At 34.1% G+C, this 22,081-nt stretch overlaps 1 protein-coding gene, 1 long non-coding RNA gene and 1 other non-coding gene across 4 annotated transcripts; 1 reads left to right on the top strand and 2 right to left on the bottom strand.

Moving 5' to 3' along the window:
• Positions 1-451: 451 nt before the first annotated feature.
• Positions 452-525, bottom strand: TRNAI-UAU. Its single transcript has one exon. It is a non-coding gene; the product is annotated as a tRNA-Ile (tRNA).
• Positions 526-4,862: 4,337 nt separating this feature from the next.
• Positions 4,863-10,515, bottom strand: LOC110715059 (protein YIPF1 homolog). Of its 2 annotated transcripts, none has more exons than XM_021893632.1 (7): positions 10,181-10,515; positions 9,553-9,761; positions 9,388-9,427; positions 9,205-9,285; positions 6,653-6,839; positions 5,687-5,954; positions 4,863-5,334 (listed from the first exon to the last, which is right to left on the bottom strand). In XM_021893632.1, the coding sequence occupies exons 2-7, from the start codon at positions 9,625-9,627 to the stop codon at positions 5,128-5,130; spliced, it is 858 nt and encodes a 285-aa protein (XP_021749324.1). In that variant the 5' UTR covers positions 9,628-9,761; positions 10,181-10,515; the 3' UTR covers positions 4,863-5,127. The 2 variants fall into 2 exon arrangements, with proteins under 2 accessions (XP_021749324.1, XP_021749323.1); XM_021893631.1 differs by having other exon boundaries at positions 9,553-9,758.
• A 1,293-nt stretch (positions 10,516-11,808) lies between these two features.
• LOC110715094 lies at positions 11,809-13,196 on the top strand. Its single transcript, XR_002510212.1, has 2 exons — positions 11,809-12,084; positions 12,906-13,196. It is a non-coding gene; the product is annotated as an uncharacterized LOC110715094 (long non-coding RNA).
• Positions 13,197-22,081: the final 8,885 nt, after the last annotated feature.

Below are 22,081 nucleotides of genomic sequence, written 5' to 3'. Positions count from 1 at the left end.
CGTTTATTATAAATTTGATAATTATTAATTATCAACATGTTTAATAATCTTAACTAACAAAGTAACAAAATCTTTTTTTTTTTTTTTTGAAATGTTTGATACAGCAGTGTGTTGATACAGTCATCATATCTCATATGCTAGAATATATCTGAGATGTGAGACAAAAAAATATGGTGAAATTCTGACTGTTTTTGGTTACATTTGTATTTTCTTGGGCTTTGTTGGCCGTTGATTCCGGGTCCGATGAAAAAGCCTGGGAATTACTTGAAATTTGGACCGTCTATTTTTTCAAAAAAAAAATAAAATGAAACACTGGCATTCTCCTCGATTTGAACGACGTAGCGTTGAAAAGCATAAAAAGCCAATTGTGGGCCCCTACTACCTTTGACGGAAATTGAGAGTTTTGAAATGATTTTTTTTTAAAAAATAAAAATAAATAACTTTTAAATTTTGGTCCCGGCGGGGCTCGAACCCGCGACCTTCGGCTCATAAGACCAACGCTCTAACCAACTGAGCTACGGGACCAGTGTTAATAAATATTCTCTTTTTATTTATTTATATTAAATTATTTTGGTTTATTTATATTTTAATACGTAATAAAATCGCAATATATTATCAATTTATCATACAGTCATACTAGAGTAACTACGCCACATTTGAACTTCAAAAACTTTTCTGTAAAGCTCGAAATGTACCAAATATTTTGAATAAAGACTATCAGGTTCAATTTAAAAATGTTCTAAAATCTTGAAAGCAAGCACCATAATATTGAAACAAAATCGCTCCTTAATACTCCATGTTTTAAGATGTACTTTATGAAATAGACTTGTAGATGAGTTTAAAAAAAAAAATCGATATTACTCCATGTCAACATTTTTGAAACTCTTAGTTGATGATTTTTATTAATAATCAAATAAATAATTATTCCAATACCATAAACTCTTTTTCTTAAACTTGATTGTAGGTATATCATTAGTTGGTTGGCAGAATATATCTAATCCACAAGTATGTGATATCAACGTTAAAATTAGCAAAACTCGGTCTTGAGTCTTCGATTTCCATTAGAGACACTCGAGGATAGGGCTTTGTCTTAACTCTCCCTCTAATTTAAAGTGTTTAGCCCACAAAATCGGTTAGGTTGACCCAAAAAATATATCATGGTTATAATTGTGAATTGATAATGTCTATAGGTAGACTAAAAACATATTATTAGGGTCTGTTCTCTTACATTGAAATTCAGTTCAGTTCAGTTCAGTTCAGCTCAGTTCAGTTTAGTTCAGTTCAACTCAACTCAGCTCAGCTCCTAATTTCCTTCTCTTATAAAATATTCAGTTCAGTTCCTAATTTCCTTCTCTTATAAAATATTCATTTCAGTTCAGTTCAGCTCAGTTCAATTCAGTTCATTCAATGAGAACATGCCCTTAATAATTGCTATAAACAACAATAATACTTCTTCCGTTCCACAATGACGTTCTTACTTTGATCAAATTTGTCTCACAAAAGGATTCTAAACATTATATATATATATATATATATATATATATATATATATATATATATATATATATATATATATATATATATATATATATATATATATATATATATATATATATATATATATATATATATAGGGGAGGGATCATGTGAGAACCCACCCCTTAGGTGAGAACCCTCTTAAAATAAGAACCAATCTTACACCATCAATTTTGAGATTATGGATGGCTGAGATTAATTATCACTTTCCCATGCATTTTCTTGGGAACACGCATTTCAGTCATTAGTACATGTTTTTTACTTTTTTTCCTTATTTTCTGCATTGAAATACCGATTTATGTACTATAAAACCAAGAGATTCAGCCATTGAAGAGAGAGAAAATGGAAAATCTGGTTTCATTTTAATTTAGCCATTGAAGAGAGAGAAATGAAGGCAGATTTCAAATGAAAATTTCTCTCTCATAAAGAAAGCTTTTGAAGAGATTTTTTTTTAATTTGATTATTTTTTTGTGTAGAATAAGCATACAAAATTTCATAATTTTTGGAGTTCGTTTGATATTTTTTTGGGTAGAATTTTCGAAGTAGTGCAAAAAAGGAGCAAATCTGGAAAGACGGATTTCAAATGAAGATTTCTCTCTCATAAAAAACCCTTTTGAAGCGATTCTTTTTTTGAATCTGCTTATTTTTTTGTGTAGAATAAGCATACAAAATATCTGAATTTTTGGAGTTCGTTTGATATTTTTTTTTGTAGAATTTTCGAAGTAGTGCAAAAAAAGAGCAAATCCGTATGTGGTACAATAGTTGAAAATTCTGGAACGACATATTTAAAATTCGAAAACTAGGGGCATATCATGTAATTGGAACACTAGTTCTTATATATGGAACAATATATAATATTTATGGGACAATAATTCATATTTCTGGAACAATATAAATTGTATTGACAATAACGGGCATATCATCCAATTGGAACAGTATTAATTACTTATTTTATTGTATTAAAGGAATAATTTTGAGATGTTTCAAAAGATGTTATTATTGTTTCAAAAAGACTTGTCGCTGTTTCAATTAAAAAATGTAATGTTACATTGAATTGTGTTGTCAACGTTAAGTTAAAATGTAGTTGAAGTGTACGTTAATGATGTTTCATTAAATATATTAAGTGTTTCAATTTATAATATTAATGTTTCATATATATTATTGCTTGTTTCATATAGTTGGGCTATATATGAACTAGGTTTACTGTGATTTCTTATACCTTATTGATGTTTAAAAAAACATACCTTATGTTTCATTTTATACTACTTATGTTCCATAAAATATATGTATTGTTTCATATACTAATGATATTCTTTTATACATAATATAATATTTCATTCGGATATTATTTATATTGTTCCAGAAATATGAACTATTGTCCCATAAAACAATATCATTAGTATATGAAATAATACATATATTTTATGGAACATTAGTAGTATAAAATGAAACATAAGGTATGTTTTTTGAAACATCAATAAGGTATAAAAAATCACAGTAAACCTAGTTCATATAGAGCCCAACTATATGAAATAAGCAATAATATATATGAAACATTAATATTATAAATTGAAACACTTGATATATTTTACGAAACATCATTAACGTACACCAATTACACATAATGGATGACTGAGATTAATTATCACTTTCCCATGCATTTTCTTGGGAACACGCATTTCAGTCATTGGTACATGCTTTTTAATTTTCTTGGGAACACGCATTTCAGTCATTGGTACATTTCACACATATGGTATGGAGTAATGTATAATATTTATGGGACAATAGTTCATATTTCTAGAACAATATAATAATATTCGAATAAAATATTATATGAAACATCAATGATTTTTATGTATAAAACAATATCATTAGTATATGAAACAATACATATATTTATGGAACATAAGTAGTATAAAATGAAACATAAGGTATATTTTTTGAAACATCAGATAAGGTATAAGAAATCACATTACACCTAGTTCATATAGAGCCCAACTGTATGAAACAAGCAATAATATATATGAAACATTAATATTATAAATTGAACACTTGATATATTTTACGAAACATCATTAACGACGTACACTTCAACTACATTTTAACGTAACGTGTTTCAATGCAATAAATAATAAAAAAATATGTAATAATGACAGCTTTTGGCAGATTTTGTGTCCCAATGCACAAAAATTAAAAAAAAAAAATACAAACAATCATTACAATTAATGAAGGTAGCCCACGTGAATTCCCACTAATGAAACAATAAATCTGAACCATTCATCTAATAAAAATGAATGGTGTTAGATGAGTTCTCATTTTAAAATGGTTCTCACCTAAGCCATGGGTTCTCACATGATCCCATTTCTATATATATATATATATATATATATATATATATATATATATATATGAGATTCGGGAAAAGTTAGAAAAAAATGAGAAGGATGATAACGTATATATGGAAGAACCGAAGAAGCATATAGAAAACATGCTTGTTACTTGTTAGCATTAATTATAAAAATTCAAAAGATAAGAGTTCGCTATGTTAAAAAAAAAAAAAAAAAGTTTGTATTATTTGGTGTAGTTGGTACGTAGATGTTTCACCTCGACTCCTACCTATAATGGATTCTTTGGGGCGGAGATTCCTAGATTTTATTCACTACTTCTGTAACCTTTAAAACAGAATGAGTTATGGCTTTTGGGACCAAATAAGCTCCTCTCCCAATTCCTAACCATTTAAAAAAGGCTTGGCAATCAACCATATCAATGGTTGGTAACTTGGTATAGCTTGATTAATGCTTAAATTGTCAATAGTCATTGCATATCATGAATGAAATAATGAATCTTCTGTATAGGTATTAGGTACCATGTTTCCTTCATAATGGGAGTACAATTATCGGTATATACTTATTTCTATTGGATGATTACTTCTTGCTCTTTATTACAATTATGATACCAATTCTCCATCTCTGCGGAACTCTCTCTTAGGCTTTATTTGGTTGGGCGACAAATTGACTTTCCAATCATCAAAGAGGAAAATATAAGTTATGTAACTAGGAATTTTAATCCTTTCTTTGGTACTTTGATGGAAAATGTAAGTTATGTAACTAGTAATTTTAATCTTTTCCTTGGTACATTGATGGAAAATTAACAAAAACGAAGATTTTCTGCCTGGGGAGCAATGGAAGGGAAGGGAAAGGAAGGGAAGAGATGAACTGAAAGGTAAAGAAGCAATTCCATGTTTTATATTACTCGAAAAACAGTAAAACCACTTAGCTTAGCAAAGTTGAAATTTGAATGCCATTAACCTTTTGATAAAACATCTGTAAGCAAACGCTTGAAATCCAAGCTGCAGGCATATATTCGTAATTTAAATATACAGCCAACTGGATGAGCTAAATTGAAAGAAAGCGACCAAACTCAACATTATTCAAACATATATCACCAAAATTGAATGAATACAATAAGTTTGGACAATATCTTCCTTTGTTAAATTGACAGCCAAATTTCAGGCTTAAATTTACCTTATGTGTTACAATATAGCTACATCATATTCATTGAAACATCTATCTAGTAGCTGTTTCTCCATAGTTAAACTGATACCGTGAATAGGTAAATCTTAAGAGCAATTGCCAAAGCTACTTGCAACAAAAATATTGCAACAACGATGAGGAACCACCTTTCACCAGCTGACTCGATGTGTGCCTTGAGATTAAGGGCAACAAAGCTTGCAGACATAAACCCGGCCACACCTGCAATCACCCATCTGAATATATCCAGGGGCACAACAGACAAACACTGCATCCAAAGGATACCATCAGTAATAAGATTAATTAAACAAATGAGTTCATAAACTAAGAAAATTTCTGGACAAAGGGACCACTATTGTATAATACGGAGTAGATTCTTTTGACCCCATAGCACAAGACAAATACAAAATGGATCCGTCAATTCAATTAAATTGTAATTTGCAGTAAATATATAAACAATATAGCCACTGATTATTGAGAAGAAAGTTGCTAACTAGATGTTCCACACTTCCATTATCATGACAAAGCCGGTATTTATCAAGACAATTTGTTCATAATGAAGTTCAGTATCAAATTAATAGTACGAGTTTTCTCTCAGAATAAATCAGAAGAGAGCTTACCAATGCAGGGACGAACACAAACAAGGAATAACCATACAAGCAGAGCAATTGGACGAAGCCAGATGGAGCAGAGAAATACTTCAGCACCAAATAAAGGCACAGAGGCACGACCATCACATAACCATAGAACAAACCGGCAGACCATGTCACAAGGCTTATGTCATAATTCCAGTCTTTGCTGTGTAGCTTGTTTGACACATAAGTAACAAATGTACCGATGGATGCGGCGATGAATATTAGAGTAGTGCATATCCAAAATGGACCATACCTGCCCAACATACAGCAAATAGAAACTGTCACCAGCTGCATGAGAGGGACTGAAATAATTCATGTGCCATATTCTCAAAAATAAAATACTAACAAGATTCAGCATGGAGAATTGGAGATGAAGCTAGAAAATATAGGCCCATAATTCACACTATAAACTTCAACTTGATTTAACGCATGCATAGGAAAATTAAAGCCTGAATATACCAATGCGACAACTGAATCCTGGACATAGTAGTAACAACATGCAAATACTTCCAAAAGCAATTCCTCAGCTCACTTCATATTCCATACTCAGGCATCTTAATGAGAACTATGAAACTATCACACCCAATCAGTCAATCACCATGCAAGGAGCTTCTATTTTTTGCCACAGCACAGAAAGTGCAAGTAAAATAGTGCCAGGCATGAAAATTATCCATTATTTTCCCTTCCACGCAAGTCTTCCAAGACAAAATTTTATGCTCCCAAGTCCTACCAATTATACATCACATTCACACCACTGGATTATTTTTCTTGAATTTGACTGGAGGCCGGAATTTTTTAAAGGGTATTACAAAGCTCCAAGTTTCCAAAAAAGAAAAACATTTTATCAACTCATTCAAGTGATACTGAAAACCGCCACAAATACAAAGATAAATATTATTCAACTTCCCAGAGTCATTGACATTATCATATAACAACAATAATCAAACTTACAAATCTGGGCTGTTGGAGATCAGTTCTGTGAAATTCCCTTTCCATGGAAATAGTGATTCTTTAATCCTCTCCAAGACATCAGAAGTATCAACATCAAAATATGGTTGATAAGCAGCAATACTGAATATCCCAAACCAACCACTTGATTGAGGCGCATCAGATCCACCACCTGGTTTGGAGAATGTGTCTGATAAGAAAGATACAGAATTAGTAAGAGCAAGTATCTATCACAAAAAAGTTATTAACATCTTGTAAATTATGTAAAATTAAAAAAAAAAAAAAAAGGCTGCATAAAACCTAATGCTCAAAAGGTATACAATTTCCACAAGGAAAGAAAAGGCAATGCAGAAGTTTGATGTGGAAAAAAAATTCAGACCTATGAATAAAAATCAAAGGCTAATTCAGCAAATTTGAGATTGAAAAAGAGGAGCAAAAAGTTAAGGCTCTTGCTTGCCTTGTTTCCATGGATAGGCCTGATAACCAGGAAGATGGATTGGACAAGATAGCATGCTGAAAACTTAGAGATCAACTCGTCAAAGTCGCAAGTGACCATTGTTTTTCTTTCAGTTTCCTTATTTGTTTATTAACCTGTTTCAGATATTCTTTCTCTCCCTTCATTTCCCACCATTTTAACCTTCACTCTCTATGAATGTATATGACAAAAACTTATACCATTTGAAAATTCATAGTAAAGTATATTCCATATATTTATAATACTTTGTGCCCAAATATAAGAGAGTTCCTATATCCAAAAATTAAAGGTCATGGTGAGTTAGACCTTGACACTTATTTCTGGTCCGGATGAAAATCTAGTAATGTAGTATAAGTTTACTTTGGAAATTAACAATTTTTGCCTAAATTTACAGCGCTACTTGGCACTTATTTCTGGTCTGTATAGTAAATCCAGTAATGTAGTATAGGTGTACTTAGGACAATATTAGTTTTTGCCTGAATTTACAATGCTAAAATACTATTCCTACATTCAACTTTTAAGAACTTGAATAAGATTATTATCATGAGATATAGTTATTCAAGGATATGAGCACCAAATATACTTGTAAACGCGAAATAAGTTAGGAATTTTGCCAAAAGCCCATAATGTTTAGTGCTCTTAATTGTTTAGATATTTGTACTCTTAGCTTTAGCCCATGATTTAACAGTCATTACATACAATTATACAAAAGTTTACTAATGATATGGCAATCAAGAAGTTGGTCTTATAACTTTTATATTCAGGGTATTCTTTTAATTGTTTTTAGTAAGTACTAATGAAATAAATAGGCAAATATTTTATAAGCCCTTCTGAAAAATCATCCATCTTGTACACATCCTTTCCCACCAAGGACCCTAAGCGCCAAGTTGCTTCTCATACTTTGTGAAAAATGTGTTCTACCTTAAAAGAAGGGAAAAAAAGGGGAATGAAGCAGTTAAGTCACCCCAGAACCATATTCCAGTTATCCAGTAGCATAGGGATGAGAAAATAAAAGGGGGGGGGGGGGTCTATGTATGAGCCCCATCCATACGAATTAAAACTCTCATATTGGTGTAATAATATTATCAAATGTGTTGTGCAAGTTCATAGAAATCAGCGAAGGTTAGAGAGAGTGACAGCAAAAACAAACCGACTAGAATAGAGTGAGTAGAACAAAAGAGAACAAAGGGAGTAGTTCATTGAAAACCTTTCAATTAAAATTAATAAAACATAAAAGAAAGACCAAGTGAAAAGCGAAGAAGAGTATTATATCGATGGCTGAAAATGGAGTACAAGCATCGTGAACAAGCTGTTTCATGAATGTAACATGAAATAAAATCTGCTTTGATATATATTATAGATAGAATCGTTGAGTAATATAAAGTTTATAAACCTTTGCCCCGTGAAGTCAAAGCTCTATGAGGGTTTAAAGCAGCGCATAGGGATTTAAATATTAAAGAGAAGGATTCATGAGATGATACAGTATAAACCTTCAAAAGTTTTAACCTTGTAAATTACCATGAAATTCAAATCTTATATCCTTGGAAATGCTTTAAGAGTCGTAAAAACTGAGTTGACAGTAGTTGAAATCTCCCATAAAACTATAGAAGCACAAATACAAAACCTCACTATGCACTCAACCAAAGGAAGATGTAATTACAACACAATGCAGTCAACAAAAAGATAGAATATTGGTAGCTCAAAAGTATTTATTAATCTCAATGAAATTCCCCTAAGGATTGCAAATCAAAAAAGGTGAGTGAATAACATGAAAGTGGAATTTTTTTTAGCCTAATAGCAAACTAGGTAGCAAAATGTGAGCACATACCCAATCTCATATTAATGAATAAGGTTACAAGGTTAGTACTGTAATTGGAGCCAAGAGGCAGAAGGTTTCGTCCTTGGGTTACTCAATTTGTTGGGACTTTTATTTGTGCAATTTAAAGATGTATAATTCTTCCTTAGGAGAAAAAATATTCAAAAGAAATTCACATAAATTTCAAAACTTGAATTCCAAATGATGCGGCTGAAAAATAAACCTAAAGATCATAGAAATATACATAAAAAGAGTTCAACACACCATCAGCATCTCGAGGAGGACGAGAACCACTGGCGATCTTTCCTGTCGCTTCTGATGGAGGAAATGTCTGAAGATTTGAATCTGACATCAACCATAAGAATAATAAAAGACAGTTAACAATTTGGTAATAATTCGGACATCAGATTAAAATTTGCAAAACGGAATGCAGGTGTTGAGCTTTACCAGCAAATTTAACCGACACATGACCAGAATCTCCAACTGCCTGAAAATAACAAAGATGATACAAAATCAACAACAATCTAAGAAGAAAATGTGACATTGAAGGAATTCGTAATATTATGTCAAAATTAAGGAAATTGATCATTGGAAAGGAAAAGGAAATTTAACTGGAACAGATCCGGAGACAGATCCTCCTCCGGAAACGTTTTGATTGTCAATGGTAGTGTAATTGCCGGACATCATCTTTGCTTTCGTGATTGAAGAGCGGAAATTGAGGATAATTTTGCTAATGCACTCTATCTATCGCGATCACACGTTCTTCAAGAACTCGGGATTATCGGTCTCTCACAAGTCACAATCCTCCTAAATCAAGGCTACTGACAACAAGCAACTACTTGAGTAAATGTTTGTAACTCAGCGCTAATCAAAGTAAACTTTACAATAACAAGTTAACAACATATACTACATTCGCCATGATTTCGTTGTCACATTACTAGTTCAAATTACACTATAAACATAATAATTAATCAATCAAATAAGTTTCTTCACTACATGGAGTAATTGCTTAGGTTTGAGCTTCAATTAATTGATTTAGCGTAAACAAAATTAGGTAATTCAAAATTTCCACAAATAAATCAGCTAAAATACAAACATACATTTCAAAATGTAAACAAACACTACAGTTCCAATCAATTACAGGCATAAATTTCACAATGCGAACACATTATGAAGAAAAATTCGGAACAAATTGAAGAAATACTGATAAAAAATTAGAAAAAATTGAAAGAGAACTTACAAGTTGGAAAATTGGAGGAGAGAGAATTGGCGGAGATTGAGATCTAGAGAGTGAGATTGAGAGAGAGCAGATCCAGAATTACGTTGCCGGAGAAATGGGGAATTGTTGAAGGAGGAGATGGAAAAAAAAGGGTGCGAAATTAGGCGAGTTTAGACGTCGGAGAGATTGGTGACGATTAGGAGCGAGATCTAGTCTAGAACCTAAAACGTGATATGAACTCTAGGATGTAAAAGGTGGGTAAAGAGTCACATGACTTGGGTGATCTCGTTAATTTGGTAAGTGTCTAACGGGTACCCTCGTGTTGTCTTATTTCGGATTGTGGCAAATTTTTACATGCAGCAGGTAAAAATGTGTACTCCAACCAATTAGATTTACTACCTCTGTTACATATTATTTGCAACGATTTGACATAATGTAGAGAGAAAAAATGTCTAATCGTTGCAAATAATATGTAACGGAGGTAGTAGATTACAAAGTCTCACATATTCTCCCTCCTCTCACACTTTCCTAATTTCTGATTCAAAAGGTTTTGTGTGAGACTGGGTTCAATAACAAAAGTCCAACAAAAAGGCGCGGGCTAACTAAACTTGATCGTGAGGCCCGCAACACCAAATACATGACAATAATATTCTAATATCTGACAATAATATTAGGGGTCGTTTGGTTCGTAGAGGGTAATCGGAATGGAATGAACAAAGAGAAAGAAGGAGAATGGAATGAAAAACCCTTACATTTGCCATGTTGTTTGCTTTGAAAATAATGGAAATAAGCCACCAATCCACACAACCACCAAACCACCACACTACCACCACACAACCACCCATTTTTTTCAAATCCCACCTATTTCAGCCACCACGCCGTTCGCCGCACTCCCCCCACCACTCGCTGCCGTTCGCCGCAACCTCCTCGCCCTTCGCTGACCCTCCTCTTCCCCCGCAAAGTTGTTCCCGACTTCCCGTCGAGCCCCTCGCAAAACCCTTAAAATCCCCTTCCCTCCCCGGAAAAGCGTCAGACAACCCTCCCGCCACCCTCAAAACCCTAGGCGCTAGGGTTTCGAGGGTGGTGGGAGGGTTGTCTGACGCTTTTCCGGGGAGGGAAGGGGATTTTTAAGGGTTTTGCGAGGGGTTGGGGAAGTTTCACGGGGGAGGGAAAGGGTGGTGAAGGTGCAGCGACCCGCCGGAGGAGATGCGGCGACCCGTCAAAGGTCGAGCGGCGACCCATCGGAGGTAGAGCGGCGGTGTGGCGGCTGACTTTCCGGTGGTGAGTGTGGTGAGATGGTGGCTAGGGAATGGGAATGGGAAAGTCTAGGGGGGTGAGGAATGGAGTTAGAGGGATTTGGGGGAATGAAGGGAGTAAAGGCACTACTACAAAAACTGGAATATGAAACGCACAATATTGAACGGTTATCCTAAATAAGCGATCTCTAGGATTATATGGAACGCCTATGTTAGATACAGTTGTGTATGTTGAATTATATAGAACGCTTATCTAATAAACCGCTCTATTTGATTTGTTTTTTTAAAAAATAAAATAAAATTGTGACTTAAAAACATAGAACGCCTTGTTTAGATAAGCGTTCTCTTTGATTAAAAATATTTTTTTTTTTTAAAAACATAAATAAAGCACTGGCAAGTGACAAACCCTATTTCCCCACAGTCGCTTTTTCCTTCAAGTTCATTATCAAACAGCTGTTTATGGCTTACCTGTATTCAAAAATTTCCTCTTTCTCTCTCCGTTTCAGATCCGGCTTAGTGGTTTTCCATGGCTCTAACCTTAACTCCAATCAACAATATATCCTCTCTAACACCTTCTCCAATGGTTCGAACTTCTATAAAAGCAAGCCGAAAGATCGATAAAATAGATCAACACTCCAGCGAAACAAACTCGGTGAAGGCTTACTTCTTGTGAGTAATTGAGTATCCGTACAATTCAATTTGATTATAATTTTGAGAAATCTACCATAATTTTGCTATGATTAATTGAATTTGGTTAATAATTGTCGAAATCTTACCTTATTTTGTAATAATTTTGTTCAATTAATGTTGAAATATACCCCAATATACTCTTATGTACAACTTGTTCATTGTTAATTACCATGTACAATCTGTTCTTCTTTTATTCCTACATCTATTTTTTTTCGTTTTGATTTTCATTTTCGTTGATCGTTCATTTGATTGATGTGAGTTTTTATGCTTGTAATCAAAGTTTTTTTTTTTTTTTTTTTTGTGTTTTTTTTTATTAATTTAGAAATGAGGTTGAAGATCTACAGTTTTTTAGTTCTTTTGTTTCCTTTTAATTTGTTATAAGAAGATGACTTTTTGATTCGTTTTCAGTACAAGTACATCTTTTACATTTATATTTTTTTTGTTTTTTCTTTGAATGAACAGGTTATACGGATATAGATGAATCATAAAGATCTTCATTGAATCATGCATTTTTGTTCAAGTATCATGTTCATTTTTTTTTTCTTTCATTTGAACAAATCGAATGGTATCAATATGTATTATGTACTTGAGTTGTAATTAGTTGAATTTAGAGGAGAAATAAAATTATTTTTATATACGACCTCTAGTAACTTCAATTCCATTTGATTTACTGATTGATGATGTAAATTAGTGGATAATACTTCTTATCAAACTTCCGTAATTCGTTCGACTTTGTTATATATGACTTCCGTAATTGTATAGTTGAATTTTTAAATCTAATTACTCTATTATTGGTGTAGGGAATGTATAAGGTTGTAAAGTTGAAGGAGCTCTTCAATACGAGGAGACAACTACCAAGTATAATTGAATCAAAATTGGAATTTCAGATCAAGTTCCAAACAAAAGCTATGGAGAATGGACTAATGGAGCTAGTGGAATTGATAACAATAAGAACAAGCAATGATTTCATTATTTTCATCAGCAATAGGAACACAACGAACGTAACAACAGAAGGCAACAATTTCTTAAACATCTAAGGAGGAGTCAGCCATTGAAGAGCTGAAGAGTTAGGCAAAGTTTGAAAAAAAAAACAGAAACTTCGATTGATCGAAGAGAGTAACAATGAGAAGAGCACCTTTAATGGGGTCAATTTCGAAAATTTCGGGGCTTTCGTAATAGGGTCGATGATGGAGGTGATGGGAATTGGGAAGAGTGTGAATATCGAGTGAGAGGTCGCCAGAGAAAGGGGAGGAGAGCAAAGGAGTGGATAATTGAGGAGAGAGAAAGGGAAAGAAGGAGAACTAAAGAATGGAGATGGTGGACTCACCGTGAGTCCGTTCTAGCCAAAAGTTTACCTTTCCCAGTTCTCTCTTCTTTATTTTCTCTCTCTTAATTTCATTCATTATTTTATTTTCGATTTAATTCCTTTTTTTTTGAAACCCAGTTAGTACCTTTATTATTAAATATTAATGGACAATGTGTCCATAGATACATACGGAGCAATAACAGAAGGACAAAATTCCCACACTTGTTTCGTTCTGAAAGGTACTAAACTAGCAAGGTGATGAGCTACGCTATTCTCATCCCTCTTCACATGAGACCAAGAAATAAAATCAAAATCAACACTAAACGAAAAGACATAATCTAGAATGGAATCAAGATCAGCGAGAAAAGTAGTCGCTTTTGAGAGACTAGAGACGACCACGTCATTATCCAATTCCACCACAATCTTCTGTAACCATAGCAGCGTGCGAGCTTGGTCCCAAAGTGAATGGCCTTACACTCAGCAATTTCCGGTGCCCAGTAACCTCTAGTGCGACGCACTCCCGCAAACAAGACCTCAGTACCTCACCATCAGCATTTCTTACCACCTGTAGGGAATAATTTCAAGCTTTAACCCCTAGCTTGAACCCCATTGTGGTCATACACTAAAGTACGGTGGCGTCCAAAAGGGAAGAAGATAAAGCAAAAGAGTCGCCAACAAGTTTTAGGAAGTTTTAAACCGTTCACAGGGTGAAGGTTACACCCCTTTATGATCCAAGAGATCGTCAACTCCATAAGGTCTAGAACCAAATAAGGGTTCGGGGATGAAGGTACAAATCCAACCTAAAAGAGATTGAACCTGCCCTAATAATAGGCCTCTACTTTATTTTGATCGTATTCATGTGCGTTTTTTGACTAACATGCAATCAATAGGATTAACCCTAAACCTGTTTATCTATGTTGGTTGAATATAACGCACAAACAAACTATTATTGGCGATCACTCGAAATTATAATCAAATTAACTCTAACAAGATTATTAATTGTCTCATCAAGCATGATTACAAGTACCAATTCCCTTTAAACATGCATAAAAGGTGTGATCAAGCAATAAAAATAAAATATTAAGCAACATAATAATAATAATAATAATAATAATAATAATAATAATAATAATAATAATAATAATAATAATAAATCATAACCATCATTATAATATTCATAATAATAATCATAAATAATAATCATAATATCATCATAGATAAAATAATCATCATCAAAATAATAATAATAATATTCATGTTAAAGCATAATAATAGCAAGATCCTAGGCATGATACTAACAAGATTAATAACAAACCCTAGCATGTCACTAAGCAATAAAAATCAAATCTTTAACCCTAACATGATACTAAGTATTAGGAAGAAAATAGGAAGCATCGCAGGAATCATAATAAGCATATTTGATATTATAACCTTTTCCCTAAACATGCATGATACTAGGAAGATCATAATAACAATGTAAACATGATTTCTACATCATAATATCAATTAAAACCATTAAAGTACTTACTTTGATGCCTCATACCTCTTTCTAATAACAAAATACACATGTAGTAACTTCAAGGAAAATAATAAACAAAACAATTAAATTAAATAATTGAAATAGAGATTTGAGACCAAACCCTAAGAAATTAAACCTTTCACGTCTAGGGCGAAGGCAACTTCGAATATGTCTAGGTGTTTCTAGATCTTGTGAATGCGGAATTTTGTATGTAAAAGCTAGGTTTAGAGAAAGAAAGAAAGATTAATGATTAAGAGAATGAGAGGATTAATGAATGAAAACTGATTGTAGGCAAATGCTAATTAAAACTGATTGTTGATGATAATTGATGAGAATTGGTGAATGAAAACGGGATTTTTAATACGTTATTTATAGAGAAAATCAGCCAAAAAGATAAAATAAACAAAACAGAGTCTGACGCACAAAAAACAGAGCTGGCGCACGCAAAACAGAGCTGGCGCCAGCACCAGCTTATTGGCGCCAAGCGCCAATGGCTAGCACCAGACGCCAATGGCTGGCGCCAGGCGCCAATGCCTGGAGTCAGACGCCATGCCTGTTTTTAACGCGTTTTCAAAAATTAGATAAGTTTGCCGTACTGTAGGATAAAATCGTATCTTTTCCTCGAAAATGCTATTTGATTTTAATTAAAACTCTGAAAAGTCAACAAAAGTCAATTTATCAATGCTAATTGAATTAGGAATGAAAAGAACCTTCTAGAAGATTCTAGAAGACTAAAACCATTCCTAATTGCATTAGGAATGATAAATCATATTAGGCCCTCCCCTAGATCATCGGGCCGCATATAAGGCTCAAACCGGGCCCAGTTTGGTAAATTGGCCATAACTTCCTCAATATTCATCGGAATTGGGCTTATAATATATCGTTGGAAAGCTCTTGTCAAGCCCTATCCAACTACACTACTATTGGACCCATATCATGGACCAAAAAAACTGGATTGGATGTTTTCTTAAAATAAGTTTTCAAAAACAGAGAGAAGAGAAAAGAAATTAAAATTGTCCGCAACACTAGACTTTCCACACTTTCGCTTCATTCGATTATGATTCGACACGAAAGGTACTCATCACCGGGTTTGGTTTTGGGGAGACACAAATGGGTGTCTACACCACCGCGCCCAAACCAATCCAACCCTCATCCTTCAACGAGGCATCACAATTTAATTTCACAAAATCAGGTGGGGGAGGACGCCAATGCTTCAGGCTCTTTTCTTTGGCGTTTGCTGGCAGTACCATAAATGAGAGTAGCATACTTATCACAATCCTCCACCATTCTCTTCACTCTCTCGCACCACAAGGTGAGGCACCTCTCTATCATTAAACACCTTGTCATTCCTCCTGCTCCATATATACCACATTAGAGCCACCCCAACAAGGCATCTTTTTACATCCTTTTTCCTCCAAGAACATCTTTAAAGTCAGCCATAGGATCAACCTCTCGCAAATCAGAGCAACCATATTCACGCCAAAGGTCACTAACTGCAGAACAATCGAACATAGCATGGTTGAAGATACGGGGGTATTGGGGCACCAGGGGCACGCATTCGTATCCACCATATGTCTGTAAAACAACATGGCTTGTGTTGAGGGTAAAAATACCTCATATACGTGGACCAATCCCATAGTGACACGTGGCCCAGTTATAGGGTGACATGTGTCACCACGAGAAGATGCCACGCAATTCAGAGCCCTTAAGGCCTCAGGCCAGTCTCGTCGCGACACGTGGCCCAGTCAGAGGGTGACACGTGTCGTCATGAGAAGATGCCATGTGTTAAGGGCATGTGTTCCCTCAATAATCAGCACGCCAGAAAACCCTAATAACGTCAGGGCCCAAATCCCGAGAGATATCAATGAAAGCCGCAAAACGGCGCCCCCAGAGTGACACGTGGCATTCGCTGATTGCGCAGCCAATCACGTCACGCAAATCTAGGGTATAAACCGTAGAGAGGGGCACGAGTCCCACCCCTATAATACCCCAATCATTTATGATGGGAGGGGGATTTAAGACATTTACAAACAACAGAGCATTAAATAGCTCCACCTTCTCTCTACTTTCTCTCTCTAGCCTTTTCCGTTCTGATCACTGACTTGATCGTCGGAGGCGAATATTCCGTTGATCGGAATATTCGTTGTTTTGCAGGTTGGACCGTCTCGTTGCCTGAAGAGCGTGACCAGTATCCCAGGAAATCCAAAAAACACCCGAAACAGCTTGGGTAGCAAGAGTATTAGTGCAAGCTCTCCATAGAAAAAGCTTCACTTTCGTTATTGTCCCAATGTTCCATACATCAACCTAACTTGATGATAGGCATCCAAATCACACGACTTACCAAGCATGTAGGCCGTTTCACCATGTAATGACCATCCTTAGAGAAGGCCCAGGTAAGAACATCTTTTGAAGCTCGAGAACACAACGGTATAGCAAGGATGCACCTTACATCACGCGCATCAAAGTTTGCTGCCAGTAACTCATAGTTCCAGTTTTTCGTGTGTTCGTTAATTAAATCGCAAACCCGGTCAAGACCATCAATTCTTGCCGTGTGCACAAATCTTCCCCCTTCATCAGATAGCCATGGATCATCAAAGATTCGGATGGTTGAGCCATATCCTACACGCCATATCATGCCTTCTTTCACTAAGGATTTCGATCCCCATATGCTTTTCCATGAGTAGCTGCAATTAAGCTGTAACACGCCAATAATTCTCCCTTTTCCAAACCACTTACTTTAAATAAAAATAGAGGAGAACCATTGTCATGTTACCACCACGTGTTAAAACGTTAAGGCTTTATCAAAGTATTGCAGCGGAAATCCAACTTAAATCTTAAAATAATATAATTTAGAAAACCAATAAGTCAAAGCTTACAAATTGGAACCATAAAGACCCTTATTTAAAAACCAATAATCAAAATCCCAAAACATAATTAGAATAGTAAAACATAAATAAGTTTAACACAAAGAACGAATACTCTCAATCACACCAATCCCTTGACAATGCGATGTCAAATCCCCGAACTTCACATCATCAAGCTAACCAGTGCAATACTGCTCCCCAATAATACAAGTGTAAGAATTGGATCATCACAGGGTCATTGAAAGGCGAAGGCCATGACCAAAAGAAAACACACAAAAGCACGCAATCAGCAAAGCTGAGTACATACAAGCTACAACGCACAAAACCTAGCATGCTTAACTAATTAAAGTAAATAAACATACAACACAAATTCATTAATCAAGACTCCACACTTAAACAATTCAATCGACTCAACATACTTGCTAATCAATTCCAAACACTTGACTCTTTATATTTAATTTAATTAATTTAATTTGGAGTAAGCAATAGACGAGGTTGTCCAATCCACCAAATCATTTTGGTCCCAAATGACCATTTAAAATAAAAGTTTAGCGCGATGCAAGAATGGGCGCGACTCCATTCTCACAAAGTTAGTCTAGGATCCCATCTAACTTTCATTGTAAAATAAAATGTAAATACCAAAAGAAAAGAGGTCATGTTGATCAAACAAGCCTCGGAAAGCCACGGGCTACCACCGTGTACCCCAACCCATGATTGTCAATACTCTAGAAGTGCACGCTTTCTAGAGTTTTATTGCTCATCCATGTTTCACTTTACGTGATTACAATTTTAATTAATAGTCGACTCAATCAGATACACCATACATAAAAATCATACATCAATTTATTTTTAATCTTATTTAGGACAATGGTGATCACATCACAATTTGACCTTTAAATTCATTAAACTTCCAAATTATCCAAATTGTTGAACATAGTCAACCCACCTAGCCATTTCGGCTTAATCCACTTTTACTCAACATACTTACAAGTCATGCTCAAGTAATAAATAAAATAATAATAACTTTGTGGAATAATTAATAAATTCATTCTAATTAAACCATTCAATTCCAATCCTTTAATAATCCAAATGTGGTTATCAAACCAATCCAATAAAATTATGCTTGTATCAACATTCCATACAAACAATTAATCCAATATAATTCAACATGTTTGCATCCATAATTCCATACAAACATAAATCAATTCACCAAAACATGTTTCATAAACATAAGCACATGAATTAATTAAATGTATAACCAAACAATTTTCATCCAAGTGTTCTCTAATCATGAAACTAAGTTCTTTTTTTTGGTACCTAAACATGATACTACTTACAACGAAGTAGACATGTACGTACCTCGTGTAAACAATTCGGTTGGCCACTTAAAAACTATAAATCACCTTCAATAAACTCCTCTCCTAAACCAAACAATAACATCTCAATCAATACCCGATCAATCAAATTTACAGCAATACTAACTTACTTTAAAACCTTCAAAATCCAAATCAAACAACACTTTAAAACCCTCCCTTTAGTTAAAATTAAAGGCTTATATATAGTTCTTTAAATTTTCTTCATAAAAACCTTAAAATACACTCTTATAAATGAAATTACAACAAGTTTAAAGTTTAATAAAAATATTAAAATTATTTAAAAACCTCTAATAATCTCCCTTTTTAATGGGTGATTAAACCCTCTTTATAAAACATCAAAAGTAGTACTTAGTAACTATTTCCAGCACTTAAAACTTCAATAAAAAAATATATATTTATGCTTAATTAACTTTAAACATAATTAATTTTATTAATCAAACTCAAGGATAATATTTTAAGTATAAAAAAACTTCGTTAAAATCAAAAACTGCCCGATAATCATATTTAGAGACTGAATTTGGCCACGAGAGGGTGGTGCTCAGTACCAAAAGTAGTGAGTCTTTCTTAAAACGTTGTTTCCACTTGGAAAACACTACTTTTTTGTCAAAATCGGATGAGTTCAGAACCTGATCGGGATTAAAACGGGATTAATATTAATGAACGGAAATTTTAAAATTAAAACACGAATTTAAGTGTTCAAAACAATCTGGAATTAAGTTAAACTAATTAGTACTTATAATCACCAAAATTTCAAAACATCATTACTATAAAAGCCCTAAATCAATTGTTCATAAAAACCCTAAAATCATGATTTTCAATAATTAAAAACCTTAGGTTATAAAATTTACAAAATCTGAAAATTATGACACTTATAAAATCTGAAATTATAAAGTTTAATTATCAAAATACAATTTGATACTAATTAAATTAATTTCAAACAATAAAATCAAAACCAATAAATCAATAATTATAATTACACAAATTAATAAAACTAAGGAGAAAGAAAATAAGACTAACCTTTTTGTGTGGGAAATTTTTTGGGGATTCATGGGGTATTTATAGGAGAGAATTTTAGGGTAAATAAGAAGATTTGGCCTCATAAAAATAATGGGTCGATTACAAATGGGTTAGGCTTGTGTGATTGGACATAAATTGTAGAATAAAGGTGCATAAAATAATTTGTTCAAATAAATTTCGACCCAGATCAATAATTTGAAACTTTTGAAATTAAATTATGAAAAATAACAAATAAATATTATAAATAAAATAAATTTTCATTTATAAAATATTTAAAAAATACGGGGGATTACATAAGCCCCAGCGAGGCCTCTAGGAAATCCGTATGAGGAAAATATTTGGTTTTCATCACCTGCCCAAATAGAGAATTCGGAAAAGTGATTAATCTCCAAGCTTGTTTTCCAAGAAGAGCTTCGTTAAAAACACCTAAATCACGGAAGCCTAAGCCTCCTAAACACTTAGGTTTGCACATATGATCCCAGCTCAACCAATGTACTTTCCTCCTAGCATCAACATTACCCCACCATAATTTTGCAGCCAAGGAGTGAATTTCATCCAACACACTATTTGGCAACTTGAGCACCCCCATCAAATAAGTAGGAATTGCTTGTATAACGGATTTAACAAGCACTTCCTTCCCTACTCTCAAGAGAAGTTTCTTTTTCCAACCCTGGAACTTTTTCCAGATTCTGTCCTTTAGAGCCAAAAACACCAATCTTTTCAATCTACCAAGCACATTAGGAATGCCAAGGTACTTATCATGCTCACTGACCACACACATTTTTAACAAATCAATCAACTCTTCCTGTTTCGACAAACTTACGCCTTTGCTAAAAGAAACCTCCGATTTGTCATAGTTAATTTTCTATCCGGAAACAGCTTCGCATATGTTGAGAATATCAACAATTTTTACGCATTCCTCTCTGTTGGCTCTTGCAAAAAGTAAACTGTCATCTGCGAAGAAAAGATGAGTAATTTTTGGCCCTTTTCTACTAGCTCCGGCCCCATGAATGAGTCTATCATCCGACGCTTTCCTGATCAGAGCTGAAAAAGCATCTGCAACCATGATAAACAAATACGGGGATAAAGGATCCCCCTGCCTCAAACCCTTGGAGGGGGTAACAACACCACAAACGTTCCTGTTAATGATACACAAGTAGGAAACAGTCGACACACAACTCATCACAATTTTCACCCATCTTTCGGCAAAACCCATTTTCAACAATAATTTCTCCAAAAAATACCATTTGACCCTATCATAGGCTTTGCTCATATCAAGTTTCATGGAAATACTACCTTTTCTTCGAATTCATCAATCAACTTCTGCCTCTCTTTGCGAGGGGTAGCACGTAATCGCAGACTCCATTCCAACCCCTCAGATTGCTCTTCTTCAGGAATATTCAAGCAGTCTCTTTCATTGTGACCAATCGCCTCACACATAAGGCAAAAGAAAGGCAGCCTAAATCATATATATAACTAAAGTAACAACCGCTGATATCATCCCCTATTTAAATTGTACAGATATCAAGTTGTGGTAAAAAAATTTCCCACCTAAATTAATTACTGACATCATATTATATTTTATTTTTACTTATTTTTTGAAACCTTCTAATTTTTACCTTAACTTATTAAATTATATATACGAAGTATATTTTTTTTGAAGACTACTACTACCTCCGGTTCGATTTACTCGCAACAAAGGACACATTTACGCAAACCTAGGCAAAATTTTTAGGGGACTTAAAGCATGTGTTGAGGTAATAATTAAGGGAATAAAGTAAGGGGAAAACATGTGGCCCCTAAGATTAATAAAGGGGAATAAGTGGGAATTTCCCTCCCTTTTTTGCTGGCTGAGTCACGTGGGACTCTACTGTGCAAGTGGGAGGGGTATTTC

The sequence above is a fragment of the Chenopodium quinoa genome, unplaced genomic scaffold (genome assembly GCF_001683475.1).
Source record: "Chenopodium quinoa cultivar QQ74 unplaced genomic scaffold, ASM168347v1, whole genome shotgun sequence".
Lineage (NCBI taxonomy): Eukaryota > Viridiplantae > Streptophyta > Magnoliopsida > Caryophyllales > Amaranthaceae > Chenopodium > Chenopodium quinoa.
Note: the sequence above shows the minus strand (reverse complement) of the source record. Positions and strands in the feature narration are given on the sequence as shown.